General features: G+C 37.5%; 1 protein-coding gene across 3 annotated transcripts in view; it reads right to left on the bottom strand.

Annotated features, from left to right (window-relative positions):
- TENT2 (terminal nucleotidyltransferase 2) overlaps positions 1-20,220 on the bottom strand; it is a 63,233-nt gene extending 43,013 nt beyond the window's left edge. For 2 of the 3 annotated variants that reach the window (XM_055436250.2, XM_055436252.2), the window contains exons 1-4: positions 19,566-20,219; positions 12,973-13,146; positions 12,756-12,845; positions 8,638-8,875 (exon numbers count right to left, since the gene is read on the bottom strand). In XM_055436250.2, coding sequence (XP_055292225.1) covers positions 8,638-8,875; positions 12,756-12,845; positions 12,973-13,109 — 465 coding nt within the window. In that variant the 5' untranslated portion in view covers positions 13,110-13,146; positions 19,566-20,219. Of the gene's footprint in view, positions 1-8,637; positions 8,876-12,755; positions 12,846-12,972; positions 13,147-19,565 lie in introns of all 3 variants that reach the window. The other variant, XM_055436253.2, reaches the window with a different exon arrangement.
- Positions 20,221-20,582: the final 362 nt, after the last annotated feature.

Raw genomic sequence — 20,582 nt, 5'->3', positions numbered from 1 at the left:
CATCATCTCGGTCTTGACAATGATATTTTGGATTTTAATATCAAAAACATAGGCAACAAAAGCAAAAACCAGTAAGTGGAACTATGTAAAACAAAATTATTTCTGTAAAGTAACAATTAAAAAAGAGCGAGAAAGAAAAGAGAAAGTGACATACAGAATGGGGGAAAATATTTGCAAACTATGTATCTGAAAAGGGGTTAATATCCAAAATACATAAGAAACTCACACAACTCTAACAAAAATACAAATGATCCAATTTAAAAATGGACTAAAGACCTAAAGAGACATTTTTCTAAAGAAGACATACAAGTGGTCAATAGGTACATGAAAAGATGTGCAGCATTACCAAGCATCGGGAAAATACAAATCAAAACCACAATGAGATATCACTTCACACTTGTTTAAGATGGCTATTACCAAAAAGCAAAAGGTAAGTGTTGGCAAGGATCCACAGAAAAGGGAATCCTTATACCATTAGTAGGAATGTAAATCAGTACAACCATATAGGGAAACAGCATGGTCCCTCCTCAAAGAATTAAAAATAGAACTACCATGTGTTCCAGCAATCCCAGGACTGGGTACATATCCAAAGGAAAAAGTATCTATCTCAACAAGGTATCTGCACTCCCATGTTCACTGCAGTATTATTCACAGTAGCCAAGATATGGAAACTTAACTGTCCATTGACAAAGAAAATGTGGGGTGTCTGTATACACATACACAATGAAATATTATTTGGCCTTAAAAAAAATGGAAATTCTGCCATTTGCAACATGGATGAATCTGGAAGACATTAAGATAAATGAAATGAGCTAGACACGAAACGACAAACACTGTATGATTTCACATGTGGAAACTAAAAAAGTCAAATTCATAGTAGCAGAGAGTGCAATGGTAGTTATTAGGGAAGGGAGTAGCATAGGGAAAATGAGGAAATGTTGATCAAAGGGTATAAACTTTTAGTTATAAGATAAATTAGATATGGAGACATAAAGTACAATATGGTGAATATAGTTAATAACAATGTACAGAACACTTGAAATTTGCTTAGAGAATAAATTTCAAGTTTTCTGATCACACAAAAAAATAAAATTATGTGATGAATGCTAATTATCTTGATTATGGTAATCATTTCAGCGTATACATACATCAAAACATCATGCTGTATACCTTAAATATTTAGTTTTTATTTGCCACTCATATCTAAGTAATGCTGGAAAAAAAATTTGATAGATGCAGGCAAATGCATATTTCAACTACTTAAAATTCAGTGAACCAATAATTTACAAATATTTTATCCCCTTTTTCAATTTGTTGTTTCTAAATAAGGTCAAATACTGAAATTTTTAAAGATAAAGCCTTTGAGAAATCTGTAAGATAACTGTCCCCAAACTGTTTCCCCTAGGATGCCAAGAGGCTCCATAAAACTTACTTCTTTCCAAAATTAAACATTACACAAGATCTCTTAAACAATTCATTCATAATTATGTTTTTACTTTACAGTCAGTACCAAGAAAACCTCAGGCTACCCTCATCTCAACTCAAAATTCAGAATCAATTACTTCAATTCACATCTTCAAACTACCCAGAATTTCTGAAGAACATTTTTAATAGATGGAATTCAGGAGCTCAGATAACTCTGATTCCTCTAAACCTCCATTTTTTTTTTTTTTTTTTTTTGGTCCAGGCAACTACATCTTCTTCTAAAGATACTATGAAATGAAAGTTAAAATTCAGAAAAGTATTTGAGATTTTTTACTTAAAAAATTTTCTTTGCTAATATAGTGACTTCAAAAACAGAGAAGACTTTAAAATGGAGAAACAATTTAAACTTAAAACGTATTCATTTTCATAATCTTAATTTTTTAGGTTTCATAACAGAATTAATTTTCAAACTAATCAAAACTTTTAATACATTCCCCTGGAACTTACTAAAGCAGCTGATTCATTATTATTAGTAATAAATTCATTATCACCCACGTTAAGTGAGCCCTCTATACTACCTAGCAAATACTGTGTCAAACCTTCTCCACTCTGCTTCTCTGATCAACCTGAAGTAGTAAACACTACTTCAAACCATCTCCACTGTTCTTAAACCACATATATCCCACTTCATCCTCTCTACTCTCAACAGATGACCTTGCACAGTAATTCAAAGAGAAAATATGAAGAAGCCATTCAACTATGGGAACTCTTCCATACCATATCTACAAACTTTCTTGTAACTACACCTATCCTCTCCTCCTATCCTCCAGTTTCCAAAAAATTCTCTCTTACCTAAAGCCAATGTCTCCACATATAAGCGGGATCCACGCCCTTCCCACCTTCTAAGAAATCTTATTCATAACTGTATTTTTTTTCCCACAGTAGTCAATTTTCCTCTTGACTGAATTTTTCTAATAAACAGTTACACGTGCTTAAACTTTCTTCCACCTCAAAAACAAAATTTTAAAAAACTCCTTTGTTCCACCTTTCCATCTCTGCCTCTCCCCTTCACAGCCAAACTTCCCCAAGCAGTTGTAAACATGTTTAGTTTCCGTTTGTTTTCCACTCTTTCCTCAACCTATTTCAGTGAGTATTGGATCCACGCTCTCCTCTCTCCCTAGACAATCATATCCTTACTCGTAGCTTCAATCATCATCTATATGCCAATGATCACCAAATGCACACTTCTGGTCAATACCTTTCCTTTGAGTTCCAGATCTATATACATTCAACCATCAACTCCAAATATCTAATTTGATGTTCCAAATGTATGTTTAAAACAATACGTACACAGGACTCATCAGATACCTGCTCACCCTCCAATTCCTATTAAACACACATACTCCTGTATCTGGGTCCTCTTGCCTTCTGTCTCAGTGAATGGTACCACCATCCATCCAGTTATAGAAGCCAGAAACTTGGGAGTAATCTTCTCTATCTAAACCAGTGGTTCTCAACTAGAGGCACTTCTGCCTCCCAGGAGACATCTATTAATGTCATTTTTGGTTCTCATAACCAAGGATTGGTGGCATCTACTGAGTGAAGTCAGAAATGTGGCTAAAACATCCTAAGATGCAGGGGACAGTCCCTCCATACCAAAGAAAGTTGGTCTAAAACATCAATGGTACACAGGCTTAGATGACCTAATCTAATAATGCATTATCAAATCCCATCAATTCCACTTTCCCCAACACAGTTTAAACCCACCAATTTTTCTTCATCTTAACTATCAGCACTTCCTAATTCAAGGCACCATTACCTTTTACCTAGTATCCAATAATAACTTCCTACTTCCACATTTGTGCAACTGCTTAAAATGAAGTCAAAACAATTTTTAATTCATCTCTTTCTTGCTTAAAAAAAGACCGTGAAGAGCTTACCAAAGTTCTTAGGTGAAAACTAAAATGGTATACAAAAGTCCTTGCATGATCTGCCTGATTCCCCACTTCTACCACACTTCAGCAATATTTCCGCTAAATCAAACTCTAGCCACCATATGGCCTCCTTTCAGTTCTCCGCAGACTGCATGCTCCTTTCTATCACACAGTAAACCTTCAAACACACTGTTTGTTCCTTCTCTCTACAGCATTCTCTCCACCCCGAACACTCTTTCACTAATTAACTCCTCCTCACCCTTCAGATCTCAGCTCAAATATTATCTCCTCCACACAATCATGGAGATAACTCTGCACTTGTCCTTTATAACACTTATAAATATATAAAGCTGCAATTAGCATGACTATTTCTAATGGCTTTCCCTCTCACTATGCTGTATGTACATGGTAAAGAGACCATGAATATTTAGAAAAATGCTGTAACACAACATTTTAGCATATAGCCAGCACTCACAAATTTTTGTTGATTACTTAAAGAAAAAAAAAAATACAGAATCTAATCTACTTCAGGAGTTCAACTGTCACTTTTATTGCAGGTATTCGTATCTCGGGACCGAACCATGCGTCTGAAATATATATGGACAGCTCAGCTACAACATGTTTTTCTTCAATACAAATTAGCTTACAGATGATTGATAAATAAGGCAATGGTATCAATTTAATGTATTAATTGGACTGATTTGAGCAGAAATTGTGGAATTGTAACCTTTACCAAAAAATAAAAACAGAAAACAACAAAAACCCTTAGCTTGGCTGCTCACAAAAAGGAGTCCTTACAGATCTAAATCAACTAAAAATAAGTGTTTGCATCTAGGATTCCCACTCGAAAAGCATTAAACACACCCCCACCCTCACACAACTCTTTGCTGGTATAGTTCCTTCAGAGTCTTATTTAACAGCTGACTCACTCACTCACAGCTCCACTTTAACTGCCTTGTCTCAGGGACCTCCACAAGGCAGCATATGTCAACTGTCTATTGTATTTTTTTTAATATCCCTTACCCAACCAGGCTAAGCCACATACCTGATCTAACCAGGTCATTTTCTAAGGGACTGATAATTGTTCTTCAGAGCGCTCTGGTTCCAAAACTGTTTAGGTTTCGCACAGGGTACTCTCAAGCCCTATTTCCCATGGCCTTAGCATGCAATCTGCAGAACATGAGGCCATTCAACAGCACAAATGTTACAGCATATCTCCTCATAGTTCCAAGCGCTGAGGAACATAACTCTTGACTACTTCCTCAATCAGCCTGGAGACTCAAAATCTGGGTTCCTCATCTCTGTTACAGTCCAGAATCAAATCATTAAAGTCGCTGATCTCTCTCTCCCTCTCCCCCCCACATTCAATCATTCCACACAGGTATCAATTTTCCTCATGCGTGGTCTTTCACACCTTTTTCACCACCATCCACCATAACTGAAATCTCCAGAATCTCTCATCTGAAAAGAATTTAACAATTAATAGCCTTCAAGGTAATTATATCTCTTTCCAGGCCCTCCTTATTCCAAACCGAGCTCCACTAAACTGCAAGAATTATCTTCCCCAGAATGCAAATTGAATTGTGCGAGTCCTCTACTCAAAAGCCTTCAATGGCCTTCTACTGTGCATTCAAGGTCTCAAACTGCTCCTCCATTTTATTTCTCATTGAACCTCCCACTCATTTTAAAATCCAGCAGAGATAAACCATACAAACTGTTGACAAAGAAAGACACTCAGTAAATATTAGCTTTTATTCTCACAGATGACCTACTTTTATAGTCAATTCTAAGAATGTCATCGCCCTACCCTTCATTTTAAGCATCTTAAGTTCCTTCTCTTTATATTATTAGAGATGAAGGTCAAATCTTGGTTGTGTCACTTACTAGCTGTGACCTTGAGCAAGTTATTTAGCTTTCTGAGCCTCAGTAAAATTAGGATAATATCCATGTCATGGGGTTGTTGAAAAGACTAAATGACATAGCATATGTAGAATGCCTGGAAGAAAAGAGACATTAATAAATGTTAGTTTTCTTTAAAAGTGTTCACTTAAAGAATGAACACAGAAATGAACTTGCCTTCTTTCTCCCAGAACTGGCAAGTAGAGTAGCACTCAAAGAAACTGGCTTAATAGAATACTATTAATAATCCCTATCCCGTGAGGTAAGCGCCTATGCCAAAAGCATTAAGATTTAGGAGAGCTTTTTCCTATGCTACTAAGCAAAGAAAAGGTTATTGATATGGAACCATATTTTACTAGATGATTTATCCTGACTAATGTTATTAAATTTACTGAGACTCAATATATTAATAAACCTTATCCATATGCAGAACTCGAAGTTAGTTCCAGTATTTATTTACAAATGTGTGTGTGTGTTAGTTGCTTAGTCGTGTCCAAACTCTTTGTGACCCCACGGACTGTAGCCCACGAGGTTCCTGTCTATGGGATTCGCCAAGCAAGAACACTGGAGTGGAAACTGAGAGCTTCAATACTTATGCATAATATATTCCATAAAAAATGGGCCTATGGCTGATCATGTTGATGTATGGAAGAAACCAACACAACATTGTAAAGTAATTATCCTTCAATTAAAAATAAATAAAAATTTTTACATGGGCCTATCTACATACATATAGTATACAAAACCCATACAAAAACCCATAAAAGGTTGTTATAGCTCCATTCAAAGTATTGCCCTGATTTGATTTCTACTGCAGGCTTTCACAATATAACATTACATAAGTTTCTTTAAAATGAGAAAGCACAGAAAGGACAAAGAACTGAGAGGTGCAGAAATGGAGTACCAAAACTTCCAAGTTAGTTTGCTTTCTCTTCCCTCCCACTGATATCGCCTAAATGCTTTTCCTACTTCACAGTAAGAATAAAGAATGAGTCATTTTTATAAATAGTCCTGAGACAACTGGACCAAGAGCAAAAATGAAGTTAGACCGCCCCACCTTAATATCATATATAAAAATCAATTCAATGGATCAAAGACCTAAATCTAAGAACTAACACTATAAAACTCAGAATAACAGAGGCATTAATTTTTGTGACCCTGGATTAGGCAATGGTTTCTTAGATATAATACCAAAAGTTCAGGAAAAAAAAAAAAAACTGGATTTCATTAACATGAAAAGCTTTTACGCTTCAAAGGGCATCATCAAAAAAGTAAAAAGACAAAGCACAGAATGCAAGAATATATTTGCAAACTATATATCTGATACATGTCCAGTATTCAGAACATATAAAGAACTATTACAACTCAATAATTTAAAAAAAAATTAAAACAAAGGATCTGAATAGACAATTCTCCAAAGAAGATACACAAATGGCTAACACACAAATGAAAATATTTTCAGCATCATTAGTCATTAGGGAAATGCAAACCAAAATCACAATGAGATACCATTTCATACCCATTAGGATGGTTATAATCAAGAAGACAAACAATAACAAGTTTTGGCAAGGATGAAGAGAAATTGGATCACTCACACACTACTGGTAGAAATGTAAAATGACACAGCCACTTTAGAAAACACTTGGGCAAGTCCTCAAAAAGTTATACATAGCACTACCACATAACTCAGCAATTTCACACGAGTATAGACCCAAGAGAAATGAAAACATTGTGTAAAAAAACTTGTACACAGATATTCATAGCAGCAATATTCAGAATAATGAAAAAGTAGAAATTGCTCCCAAACCCATCAACTGAGGAATGCATAAATAAAATATGGTATATCTATACAATGGAATATTATTCCCCTATGGTGGTGGTTTAGTCGCTAAGTTGTGTTCGACTCTTGTGACCCCATGGGCTGTGTAGTCCACTAGGCTCCTATGTCCTTTGAAGGATTTTCCAGACAAGAATACTGGAGTGGGTTGCCAATTCCTTCTCCAGGGGATCTTTGCTACCCAGAGATCAAACCCAGGTCTCCTGCACTGCAGGCAGATTCTTCATCAACTGAGCTACCAGGGAAGTGTCCTCTTATTCAGCTATAAAGAGGGATAAAGAACTGAGAATTGCTATGACAAGGATGAACCGTGAAAAGATGCTAACTGAAAGCAAGACCACATACTGTTTAATTCCATTTATATGAAATGTTCAAAATAAGCAAATCCATAGAGATAAAAAATCAATACTGGTTGCCAAAGGCTGGGGGAGACAGGCAGAGATGAGAAAGCAACTGCTGCTGGGTACAAGGCATCTTTTATAGGTGATGAAAATGTACTAGAATTAGATACTGGTAATGGTTGCACTGCCCTCTGAATATAATAAAAACCACTGAATTATACACTTTGAAGGAGTGAATTTTATGATAAAATTGCATCTCAGTTAAAGAAAAAAAAAGAATGAGCAGAATAAAAAGTGGCACAAGGAATGAAGCAAGTATTCCCTTTTCGACCCAACATTTTCTGCACACTATGTTTCAGACCTATGCTGGCTGCTAGGAACCGAAAGATGAGTAAAACAAAATCACTACACTCTCCAGGCCCATTCTCCTTAGCCGACAAATGTGGTATTTCTCGATGGTAAAGCAGCTTTGAAAATGCAAAAACAACAAATATAAGCTGCAGACAATTCAAAAGAATGCAGATACTTACATTATAAACTCTTCTAAATTAGCCAGAATGCTTTTTTAAGAGTTTCACTAAATATGGGGAGGCAGAAGAGACATGCTTCTAATATTGGTATTAACTCATTATTCCCCAATGCTGATGGCATTTTTCAAGAAGTATTATTGAAATAGCTTCATTTACTTGAAATTGTTTTCCAAATAATATTTTTGATAAATCTTCCTTGATCATATCACATATCATATCAGTAATATAAGAAAGTATTATTTTCTCACTGACTCCTGGGTTCTCTATTCTTGACATTAAAAACCTCATGAAGAAAAACAAATATACCAAGGGAAAAGATGCTTTTTAATACTTTACTACAGTATCCATATGAAAACTTGTTTTACTATAAGAGAATAGGTAACAAGAGAATTCTCTAAACTAAGAAATCAACTCTTAGGCTCTTACCCCAGATTTTTATGAATCAGAGAAAATCTGATATTCTGATATGAAAGCTTCATTTCCATAGAAGAACAGCTCACAAAAATCAACCAATCAAATTTAGATAGGAAACTACATCGAATAGTCCTTTAAATAGTACAGAAAAGGGGCATGTTCTACCTAATCCAAGACATTAGATATTTATGATACTTTTAATATACTATTTATATTAACTTCTCAAAAGATAAAACTAAAGTCTATATTAAAATTACCTTATCTTTGGCCTCAGGCAGTGTGATTTCTCTAGGTTCTAAAATTGATATTTCTCGAAAAGGTGGAACACATCTGACTATATCTGGTACATAGTGTGTATGAAACAATGGTGACATCGAATATCTTCTTTCATCTGATAAAGGCACTATGTGGTTAACTATAGTTGGCTCTTGGTGGGGTGAATGAAAACGCTGCCGTTTACCATCAAGAGGAAGATTCTTTTCATCGCTTAATCTCCTGAAAACAAGCAACATACCTTAGTGATTAAAGATATAACTTTCTGATAACAAATAGAAAATGATTTAAAATACATAAATAATAGATGAAAATACTGACTTTTTCAGCAAGGCCATGTTATTAGCTCTAAATGAACCATAAAATATTCATTGTCAGTATAACAGACACCTTTAGAAAAAAATGTATAATAATGCATATTTTTAAAAAAACAAACCAACATATACATCAAGGTTAGTCTCCTGCATTTGAACCACGATATTTCATATCAGCAACAAAAACTTGGTAGGAAAATCTCTATTTATAGAATCACTAACAATAAAAGATCCAAACTCTAACATGAGGAGGATAAGATTAAGTGAACTGAGTGCTGTATATAAAAAAGGGATCTTGGGGGTCCATTTATGTTCTGGTTTATCAGCAGGAAAGACCAAATTGAGAGAGAGTTGTTTTTTTTTAAAACTATAAAAACACTAGATAACTAAAGTAGTCTGAAAATGAACTATACTTATATAGTTCAATATAACAGTATTATATACAATATAACAGTCTTGTATTCATGTTAAATTCTTGGTCATGATTGATGTATTTTTAGTTATACAAGAGAATATCCTTGTCCTTGGAAGAAATGCACTGATGTGCTTTGTAATAAAGTGAAACAATGTCACCAACTTTCTTTCACATGGTTCAGAAAAAAGTGGGGGTAGGGAAGGAAAGAGGAAGAATAAAACAAATTAAGCAAAACGATGAATCTAGGAAAACCACATACAGGTGCTCAGTGTACTGTTTTTCAAATTTTTCTGGAAGCTTAAAAATATTCAAAATAAAAAAGAGAAAACAATTTAAAAGTAATTATGTGTTGGGAAAAATGGTACTTACTTAAATGATATAGTACTAAGTTGTTTAAACCACAGGAAATTACCCAATCCTTTTAACTCTAAAATTTTATGGGTCATAGCCACCTGAAGGTTTTTAATATTCTTTTGGGATTACATCAATTACTCTCTCTTTGACAGACCCACAAAATAACTAGAATTCCTACTTACAATAAAGGTATACAAGTGCTAAAAATATAAGTACACATTTAATATTTTTAAACATAAAATTCAGAGCTTTACATAATGAATATTTTATAAAGAATGTCACTGTTAGGTTTAAATATATATTTAATTATGAACTAATGGAATTTATTTTCATTCATGATTCACAAATGGGGCTATCAAGACCATTTCTAAAACACAAAAATTTAAATGAAGTCAATATTTTAAGCATCATTATACAGTTTTCCACTCAATTCATTACCTCTGTGTGCTTCAACTTTCTCAACAGAAGAAGGGTAACAGTATTTACCTCACAAATTGTTGTAAAACTCAGTCAAACCATTATTTGCAAAGTCCTTAGAACAATGCCTACTCTACACAGTGAAGGACTGATGCTGAAGCTGAAACTCCAACACTTTGGCCACCTGATGCGAAGAACCGACTCATTGGAAAAGACCCTGATGGTGGGAAAGATTGAAGGTGCGAGGAGAAGGGGACGACAGAGGATGAGATGGTTGGATGGCATCACCGACCCGATGGACATGAGTTTGAGTAGGCTCTGGGAGTTGGTGATGGACAGGGAAGCCTGGCCTGCTGCAGTCCATGGGACCGCAAAGAGTCAGACACAAATGAGCGACTGAACTGAACACAGTGAAAGGGAAAGTATCAGTTGCTCAGTTGTGTTGCTCCAGGAGTTAGTTGCTCCAGGCTCCTCTGTCCATGGAATTCTCCAGGAAAGAATACTAGAGTGGGTTGCCATTCCCTTCTCCTGGGGATCTTCCCGACCCAGAGATTGAACCCAAGTCTCCTGCATTGCAGGTAGCCTCTTTACCAACTGAGCCACCAAGGAAGCTGCAAAGTGAAAGTCGCTCAGTTGTGTCCAACTCTTTGCGACTGTATAGTCCATGGAATTCTCTAGGCCAGAATACTGGAGTGCGTGGCATTTGTGGATCTTCCCAAGTCAGGGATCGAACCCAGGTCTCTCACATTGCAGGCAGATTCTTTACCAACTTAGCTATCAGGGTAAAGAATAAAATAGCCAGTGGGAATTTGCTCTGTGATGTAGGGAGCTCACTCACATGTATGCCGACGGCTGATTCACATTGATGTACGGCAGAAACTAACACAATAGTGAAGTGAAAGTCGTTTAGTCATGTTTTGTTTTGTTTTTTTTACACAGCTGTGTTTTGCTTTGGGTAGGGATGGCCAAGGTTCCCAGCCTCAGAAATCCAGATGAGCTTGATGTTTCCCACTTGTTCCTGGTCAGGACCAGCCTCAGTCCTTCACCAGGCCACACTATTTGCTGGTTTAGATCGGCAGGTAGTAAACGCCTGTGTATATCAGAATCATTTGGAGGGCTTGTTAAACCCCCAGCTTGCTGCCCTCCCCCCACCCCTGCCAAAGTTCTAGTTTTGTAGTTCTTGAGTGGGGCCAATACTTTGCATTTCTGCCAAGTTCCCAGGTGATGCTCCGGCTTCTTTGAGAACCTCCAGGCATCTCATCCTCAGCAACCTGATGCCCTAAGAAGACAGTGCCAGGGAGCTGGGCCACAGCTGCCAAGGCCCTGCCTTAGAGGAACCAAATTGGGAAGCTGCTGGGAATAGACTTGTGGTGAGCCCCTGTGCGGTCCAACTCTTTGTGACCCCACGGACAGTCCATGGAATTCTCCAGGCCAGAATACTGGAATGGGCAGCCTTTCCCTTCTCCAGGGGATCTTCCCAACACAGGGATCAAACCCAGGTCTCCCGCACTGCAAGCGGATTCTTTACCAGCTGAATCACAAGGGAAGCCCAAGAACACTGGAGTGGGTAGCCTATCCCTTCTCCAGCAGATCTTCCCAACCCAGGAATGGAACCGGGGTCTCCTGCATTGCAGGAGGATTCTTGACCAACTGAGTTATGAGGGAAGGCCACAGTGGGTAAACAGTAATTCTTATCTAGTGTTATTTCTAATTGTACATAAAAGTTATGGAATGTTTATACAGGCTTTAAAAAGCAGTATCTTGTAAATATTGACAGGCTTTAAAAAGCAGTATCTTGTAAATATTGACAAGTCTTATTTTAATACTCACCCCTAAAGTTCTATCAAAATTACCCTGTGATACATCAATTTCTTTTAATCAAATTGGTTCAAGTGAATTGATTCCTGACTTCTCTATAGAAAGCTTTATGTCATACAGAAACTTTCATTATAATATTTACTGTGGAACCTGACCTGTTTAAGATAAATTAAAAAGTAAACTTTAATAGAAAGAAAGAGTTATAAACTGAATTATGTCCTCTCAAATTCACATTTAAGTGTTAACCCCTAGTACTTCAAAATGTGACTCTATTTGGACACAGGGCCTTTAAAGAAGTAATTAAATTAAAATGGGGTTATTAATCCAATATAACTAGTATCCTCAGAAGAATAATTAGGACACAGAAAACAGAAAAATGACTGTATTAGGAAAGAAGCCAGCCATCTATAAGCTAAAGAGGGAGGCCTCAGAGGAAATCAAACCTGCTAACACCCTGATCTCAGACTTCTAGCCCCCAGGATTTTAAGAAAATTAATCTGTTATTTTAGTCACCCACTCTGTTGGATGTTATGGTAGCCCTAGCAAATATACAGAAACCCATCTGCTTTAGTTAAAAATCTCAATTAAAAGTAGTTATCTGAAGATAGTTACCCCTAAAATTTTTTGAATAGTTAGAAGTTTTAAAATTCTGTTACATGACTGACTGCACAGACCCCAAGAAACAAAATGTAGGTTAGTGTCCATTTAACTTAATACAAGATACACTGTTAAACAGTTCCCAAAACTGCAAAATTTTCTTTTAAAATAAGTAAGAAATACTTACTTCCTTCCTCGAAATAATGGGGAAGTTGAGGTCTGTATTGGACTGATATTTCCATATGTCAACTGCTGTAATGACACAGCTCTAGACAAGCTACCAAAAACAAAGAAAGAACATGATGACATTTCCTCTAACTCCAAATGTTTCATATAAAAAGGATCTGTGTCAAGTAAAAACTGAAATTTACAAATGATATGGGCCAAAATAACACTGCACTTACTCTGCATTGTGAAAGTTGAATTGTGCATCTATAAGCTGCTGGTGTGAATAAAGACTTGGTGACAGGGCAAAGAAGTTATTATGTTGTTGATAGTTTGGAGTGAAAGGCGGGCGACCCAAAATTGAGTTTGGGAACATGCTCTTGTTCACTAAAAGAGAACATGTATTCTTCTACCTAGAATAGTTTTAAAGAAAAATTATTATAGATTAAAGACACTGAACTTTTTGATAACCAGTATCTACTATTTAATAAACAGTTACCAAATTACAAATTTCATTTACAAATTTATTTTCTCAAATAGATCTCTTAAGTCACAAAATACATAACAAAATACTTACTAATGATGAATTTTAAATCTAGATTAACCATATTATTCAAATGACACTAAAATCTATGCAAATTTCTAATTTCATGATAAATTACTGTCATAAGTTTATCAACAACTCTCTTATAAATCAAGTTAACACCATTATACTTTGATAATAAAAAGAAACCACCCAAGAGATGTATTTAATGAAATATACAATTTCTTACATTTATTCCCATTTTAATTTACTCAAAAGCATAAGCCTTCATATGACAACCCAAGTCCCAGGATTTAGAGCTTATAGATCTGATCAAACAAGAGATGGAATTTTATTACCTAATAACTGTTTATAAAATTGTGAGATTCCCTTCAAATTCTAAACAACTTATAAAAACAACAGCCAATAAAAGAGAGTTTGTTCCTCAAGAACAGGGAAAACCTACATAAAACGCAATCAGAATCGTTCACCGCTCCAGCCAGGAGACTAGATATTGATTCTTTGCAATGACTGACCCCAAAAGGCTGTAAATTCACAGAGAAGAGTGGGATAACAAACTGAAAACAAATATTAAGTAAAGTCTACAAAGTAAAAATAGCATTCCCAGCTTATATTCCCAATTCAAGCAATTAAAAAATTCATCTATGAAATAATGGAAAGAGAAATCACATAATATAGTAACAAAAGAATCTGTAACATAGAAGCAGTCTTTCACCAAGAAAATGTTAAGCTTGCTAGAAACCTACAATGAAGTCTACTATGGAACTGCCTACCTAAACACACAGAAGCTTCCAATTTAGATTTCTAGAAAAACAACATTCATGGATGATCAGAAGTTAAAAATTTTTAAAAAGGTCTAGTAATAAACAGAAACAACACTTGGAACAAATGAAAGATGAGAGAAAAAAATCATTAATTTCATAATTAATAAAAAAAACACTGTATATGTAAAACAACGTGTTGTTTAAAAAGCAGGAAGGGCTCTTGGAAATTACAAAATCAAAAGCAGAAATATCCAGCAGAAAGCTAAAAGAACACTGAGGAATTAACAAAAAGAAAAACTGGTGAGGGCAGACAGGAGGCAAAACAGTAACAGAAAAAATAAAAGCGAACCAAACCAGGTGGTCCAAAATCCAATACCACTTAAGTTCCAGAAAGAACAGAAAACACAGAAAAGGAAATTACCAAGTAAATAAAACAGAACATGTTCAGAACTGAAGAACACCAAGCTTTAGACTGAAAGGATCCAATGAGCAAACAGCACAAAACACACACACACACACACACACACGTCTATACACACACACGTCTATACACACACACATAAATGCACATTACAGTGAAACTTCAGAATGCCAGGTAAAAGCAGCTTATACATATTACAGAGAAAGAAAATGGTATAAACAAAGGGATGAGGTGAATAAGTAACAAGGTCCTACTGTAAAGCACAGGGAACTACATTCAATATTCTGAGATAAACCATAAGGTAAAAGAATGTATATACATATGTATAACTGAATCACTTTGCTGTATAGCAGAAATTAACACAAAAGTGTAAGTCATCTATACAATTAAAAAAAAAGAAACACACAAAGCAATGGTAATGAAAATGGCTTTGGACCACTCAATAGCAACAGTGGAAACAAGACAAAGAAGTGAATGCCTTCAAGGCTTCTGTAGCAAATGCTTTCAAGCTACTCACCCAATTATATTATCAGTGCCAAAGGAGAATAAAAACCCTTTCAAGACATGTAAGGTATTGAAAAAAGGAAAAGAAAATCCGGGATCTAGGAAAATGGAGTTCTCACACAGGTCAGAGACAGTAAATTCCCCAGGATGGTGGTGAAGGGAAGCTAAACAGTTTAAAATAGAACATGTAGATAGAGGGCTACAAGAAGATATCCAAGGTGGAAAAAAAATGAACTGGTAGATTACCTTATACATTTGACCAGAGAGGAGTTTGGCCAACAGAGCAGAAAAAATTAATTATAGGAAGAGAAATGTAGCAAGTTGGGGCTTCCTGGTGGCCCAGTGGTTAAGAATCAGCTTTGCAATCAACGGAAGGGACGTCAGTTCTATCCCTGGTCCTGGAAGATCCCACATGTCTTGGAGCAACTAAGCCCATGCGCCACAATTCCTGAGCCCACCCACTGTAACTTCTGAAGCTGGTGCACTTAGAGCCTGTGCTCTGCAACAAGAGAAGCCACTGCAATGAGAAGCCCGCATACAACAATAAAGAGTAGCTCCCACTCTCAGCAACTAGAGAAAACCTATGTGCAGCATTGAAGACCCACCACAATCAATCAATCAATCAATCAAGTCTTAAAAAGAAATGCACAAGTTAAAAATGAATTACTAAACTACAGACAAAACACACTCAAAAGGTCATACAAAAAATATAGTCAGTTACCTACTTAGTTCTTACAATAACATTGAACATATTGATTTAAACAGAAATTGTAACATGTATACATGGGAAGTTGCTTCAGTCGTGTCCAACTCTTTGAGACCCTACGGACTGCAGCCCGCCAGGCTCCTCTGTCCACGCGACTCTCCAGGCAAGAACACTGAAGTGGGTTGCCATGCCCTCCTCCAGGAGATCTTCCAAGCCCAGGGATCAAACCCACATCTCTTATGTCTCCTGCATTGGCAGGCAGGTTCTTTTATCACTAGCACTGCCTGGGAAGCCCGAAATAATAATATATTTATATATTACTTACGACATTGTATTTATTTATAATTACATACATTATTATATTTTACATATTATTTACATGTTTATATACATCACAATTTATGATGAGAGAGGGTACATAAAAGTGCTAAATCCTCATTTTCAATAGATGTCAATCTAAAAAACAAGTTATAAAAGTTGTGGGTTGTTTTTTTTTTTTTTAGAACAGAGGAAAATAATATATACACTACTAAAAGAAATAGTAATTGCCTCGGGATTGAGACCAGATGGCTTGAAAAACTAGAATAGGAGACAACAGGAGAGGAAAAAAAAGAAAGCTCTGAGAAGAAACAAATAAACCACTCATAGAAACTTTATTCCTTTTCAATTTTGAAAGATTAAAATTTCCTAGGCTGGCCATAGATAGTGAGACTCACCAGTTCAAAGTTCATAAGAGACTGTGGACAAAAGCCACCATCAGATCCCAACCCAGGTGCCTGCCTGACTACCATGGACCAGAGACAAGGTGCTACCTCCAGAAAACAAGAGTTTGTCAGCTTTCTTCAGAAGGCCTTTCTCTGGCTATAGGAGATTGTTTTTTTTTTTAATTCCTATCATGTTTGCTACACTATACTCTCTGATGTTTGCTGCTGCTAAGTCGCTTCAGTCATGTCTGACTCTGTGCAACCCCATAGACAGCAGCCCACCAGGCTCCCCCTTCCCTGGGATTCTCCAGGCAAGAACACTGAGGTGGGTTGCTATTTCCTTCTCCAGCGCGTGAAAGTGAAAAGTGAAAGTGAAGTAGCTCAGTCGTGTCCAACTGTTCACGACCCCATGGAATGTAGCCTACCAGGCTCCTCCATCCATGGGATTTTCCAGGCAAGAGTAGTGGAGTGGGTTGCCATTTCCCTCTCCAGCCTGATGTTTGCTGCTTAGAGACAATATCTTGAACCAAGCAGGATTTCACAGCATTCTTTATTAAAAGTACTCTCAATAACAGTAGAATGCCAGATCTAAGGCTGTCACTGATGCTGCCTTCTCCCTTTACTTGGGCTCACACTCTTTCTTGGCCTCCCTGACTCTGCTTCTCTGATCCAACTTCCCAGAAAACAATTACTATTTCATAGGATTCGTGAGCAAATGACATTAAATACAATTCATTATAAAGAATTGTGCTTGGTATTTAATTTTACTGTAATACAGACACACAACATGGATCTGATCAAACAAGAGAAGGAATTTGTATTCAGGAAAACTAGAATTAAAATACTCTATATTCAGATTTATTTAAACCAGTTCATGGTAAAACTCCATACATTTTGTTTATGTGTATAAATATGTCTGTATTTTTCTTCATGCTTGAGACCCAAAATGACATAATAGCCCAGATTATGGGCTTACTTCTATCCTATTATATGCTCAGATTCAAACTACAGAATAAGTCAAAAGATGTCTTGTGGCCCAGAAGTACTCTTCAAAGCTAATGACCAAATTATCCACAGCTTAAAAGCTAAGAATGATTCTAAACTTAAAAACTTACTTTAGAGCAGTTATCTAAATCAGTGTATCCCAAATTCCAGATAAGCATCAAAGGTTTTGGAGTACCACCAAAGCAAAGAATCTGTCAGTTCTCCTCAGGATGAACTTTGGCCTTCAAGCCCAACTCTTATTTAGGCCAACCTTATAAGTGGGAAGAATCATTCCTAGGGAATTTAACCAATGACATTCAATGCTCTCCAATAGGTATCCTGCATAATCATCTAGAGATAAGGAAGTAAACCAAAAGCCCATGGATTTATATTCCTTTTTAATATTTCTCTTAATATTAACAGACACGCAAAGATAGTAATATTAAGGGACACACACAGAGTCCTCCCCAACTCTTTGCAACCCACCCCAAGGACTGTAGTCCACCAGGCTCCTCTGTCCATGGGGATTCTCCAGGCAAGAGTACTGGAGTGGGTTGCCATTCCCTTTTTGAGGGGATCTTCCCAATCCACAGATCGAACCTGGGTCTCTTGCATTGCAGGGAGATTCTTTCCCACCCGAGCCACAAGGAAACCTACTCCCTTAATACATTCCAACACTAATTCTGATGAAGATAAAAGTGACACCAAAATAATTACCTATTATAAACAATATAGGGGTTCCCTGGTGGCTTAGATGGTAAAGCATCCACTGGATCACAAAGAGTCAAACACGACCGAGCAACTTCACACACACAAAAAAAAACACAAACAATAAACAATATAAGGGATCATTTTTTAAACAAAACAGAGTTTCTGAGAATAAAATCCAGCAAAACTACTATCATACCGGATTTAAGGGGACTTCCACAAAATTTAAAATTTTTTTCTTATATTCTGAATAAAAGGCTTTTTCAGCAAGTAGAGAAAAAAAAAATTACTCCACATTAACCACAACACCAGGTATAAGAAATTTTATGATAAATACAATCCAGATGTTATTGGTATCCTATTTTTCTTGGTTTGAAAGTTATCAACTTCTCAATCTGTACTTGTCTATAAAATGGAATAAATTTTGAACTGCTTTAAAACTGTTGCATTGGTTCCTGCCTTAAGGAGAGATAAAAGAGACAATCTTAAGGATTACTTCTTGACTAAGCAAACCTACTGGGAAATTATACAGATCTATTTGTAAATAATCATACATGAGACAGGGCTGTAATGGAGTAGTTTACAAATTCTTAAGTGACTTAACCTTTGGTCCTGTAACTTACAAACTGGAATTTCTATCCTAAACTTGACTTCTCCTCCAAAGAATTGTAGAACACTCAAGATTACATGAACTACTTCATCAAGATTTCCTAGAAAGTGGAATCTGCAGTTATCTGTCCACTTTGTCCAAATGCCTCTGATCCCCTAAACTTACTACTCTTCTTCACAATACAAATAGTCTAACTCCTAAATCCTGCTCACCCTCTGTCAACCCATCCATAGGTTGTGAAAGAGACGTTCCATTTGATTAAGAATTAGATCGCATTCAAGTGCTGAAAAATAATCGAGCCACATGATTCCAAACGAACATTTCTTCAGTGCCTATTACACACAGAGCCTGTTACAGGGCATTTCCCACTATGTAAATAATGTTACTATTATTGGCTATTAGTACAAGGCTGTCAATGCCTTGTTAAAAGCCTTGTGGTAATGAAGCATACGAGAGTATTTACAAAAGTAGCATGTTACCTGTAATACAAACACACAGACTTAGTATTCACTTTTTATCTTTCCGTAGAAAACCACACACCTGTTACGTTGCCAATTTAGCTTGAGTTTCAGTTTCTTTTTTGTTCCCCTTATTGGTATACCAATATAAATAAACAACCGTTATTTTAGACAAAGAGGTGAGAGAGAATCAAAGACGGCAGGGAACGTGGACGATTCAGAAGCTGGGAGACACATGAATCCCTTCGTGTTCTGGCCTAGAAAGAGAGCTGAAGAGCCTATCCACAAAGGGTGAAGGGGGCAAAAACAAAACACAAGGGGTAAAAAACAATCGGACAGAGTCCTAACCTGTGCGTTTTCCTGTAACTAGCAGAACTGAGGCAATTCCACAACCACTCAGTGAAAAGTCTTAAGTTTCAAAGTATTTACCTTAGCTCTTCACCACCCTTTGAAACCCCATGCAGTCCCGAGGCACTCTTCCTCGTTTGGTCCTAGACTTGAGGACGGGACGGGACGGGAGGAAGACAGATGAGTGAAGAACGTTACAGTTTCTGAGATTCTTCAGCAAGGGCAGCAGTCCGCGGGCCGCCCGGACCTCTGGGATACTGAGGAGACACCGCCGGAACCTCGCATACAAAACACTAGTTTTCGAAAAAGTTTCCGGCGCGCCGCGGCGCCCCGCCCCACGCCCCCCAAACGGGCCTACACGGAGGCTTCCCGCTCTTAAACCCGCCAACTCACAAGCGTCCTCGAGAAAGGACTGCGCGGGAGGGTCGACCAGCACCCCCAGCCCAGGCGCTCCAGGACCGGAGGAGCGACGGCCTGGCGCGCTCGGTCCTAGCTTCCTCCCGAGCCAAAGGAGGCAGTGCCCACGCGGACTGGATAGGCCCGGCTCCGGGCTGAGCGCTGAGTCTCGGCCTCGGCAGCAGGGAGGAGCGGCGCAAGAAAAGGCAGGGCCGGCGAGAGTGTGGGAGCTCGGGAGCGGCAGCAAGAGACGGAAGACCAAAAAGTAACCTAAAGAAAGAGGCGTAGAAAGCCCTATCGGAAATACCCGGAAGACCGGCGTGACCCGGATGGAAACGGCAAACAGGGAGCGGGAGGTCATACTTCCGGCAACCGCCTCGCTCACGCCTGCGAGCTCTTGGCTCGGATGCGCAGGCGCTCGAATGTGCAGGCGCGCGGCTGCGGGCGTCCCGGTTGGCCTGGAGGAGGATCGTAGCTGCGAGCGCGTTGAGGGAGGGCTGGGACTTCATTGAGAAAGGCGGAGGGTTTCCCTGAACCCCGTCCCTAAGCTCACATTCTGATAAGCTTTATTTTTTTTTTAAAAACCCTTCTTCACCGATCAGTATTAAGCTCTTTTTTCTCTCGTAAATGATCTGAGAGCTGCTTGGGGACCCTTGTTTATCTACAAAGCCTAGACTACTCCCTGTCCGTAGTAGCTAGCAT

Source organism: Moschus berezovskii, chromosome 9 (assembly GCF_049115385.1).
Source record: "Moschus berezovskii isolate FMDL1 chromosome 9, NW_MosBer_1.0, whole genome shotgun sequence".
In the NCBI taxonomy this organism is placed as follows: Eukaryota; Metazoa; Chordata; class Mammalia; order Artiodactyla; family Moschidae; genus Moschus; species Moschus berezovskii.
This window is presented reverse-complemented; position numbering and strand designations above follow the sequence as displayed.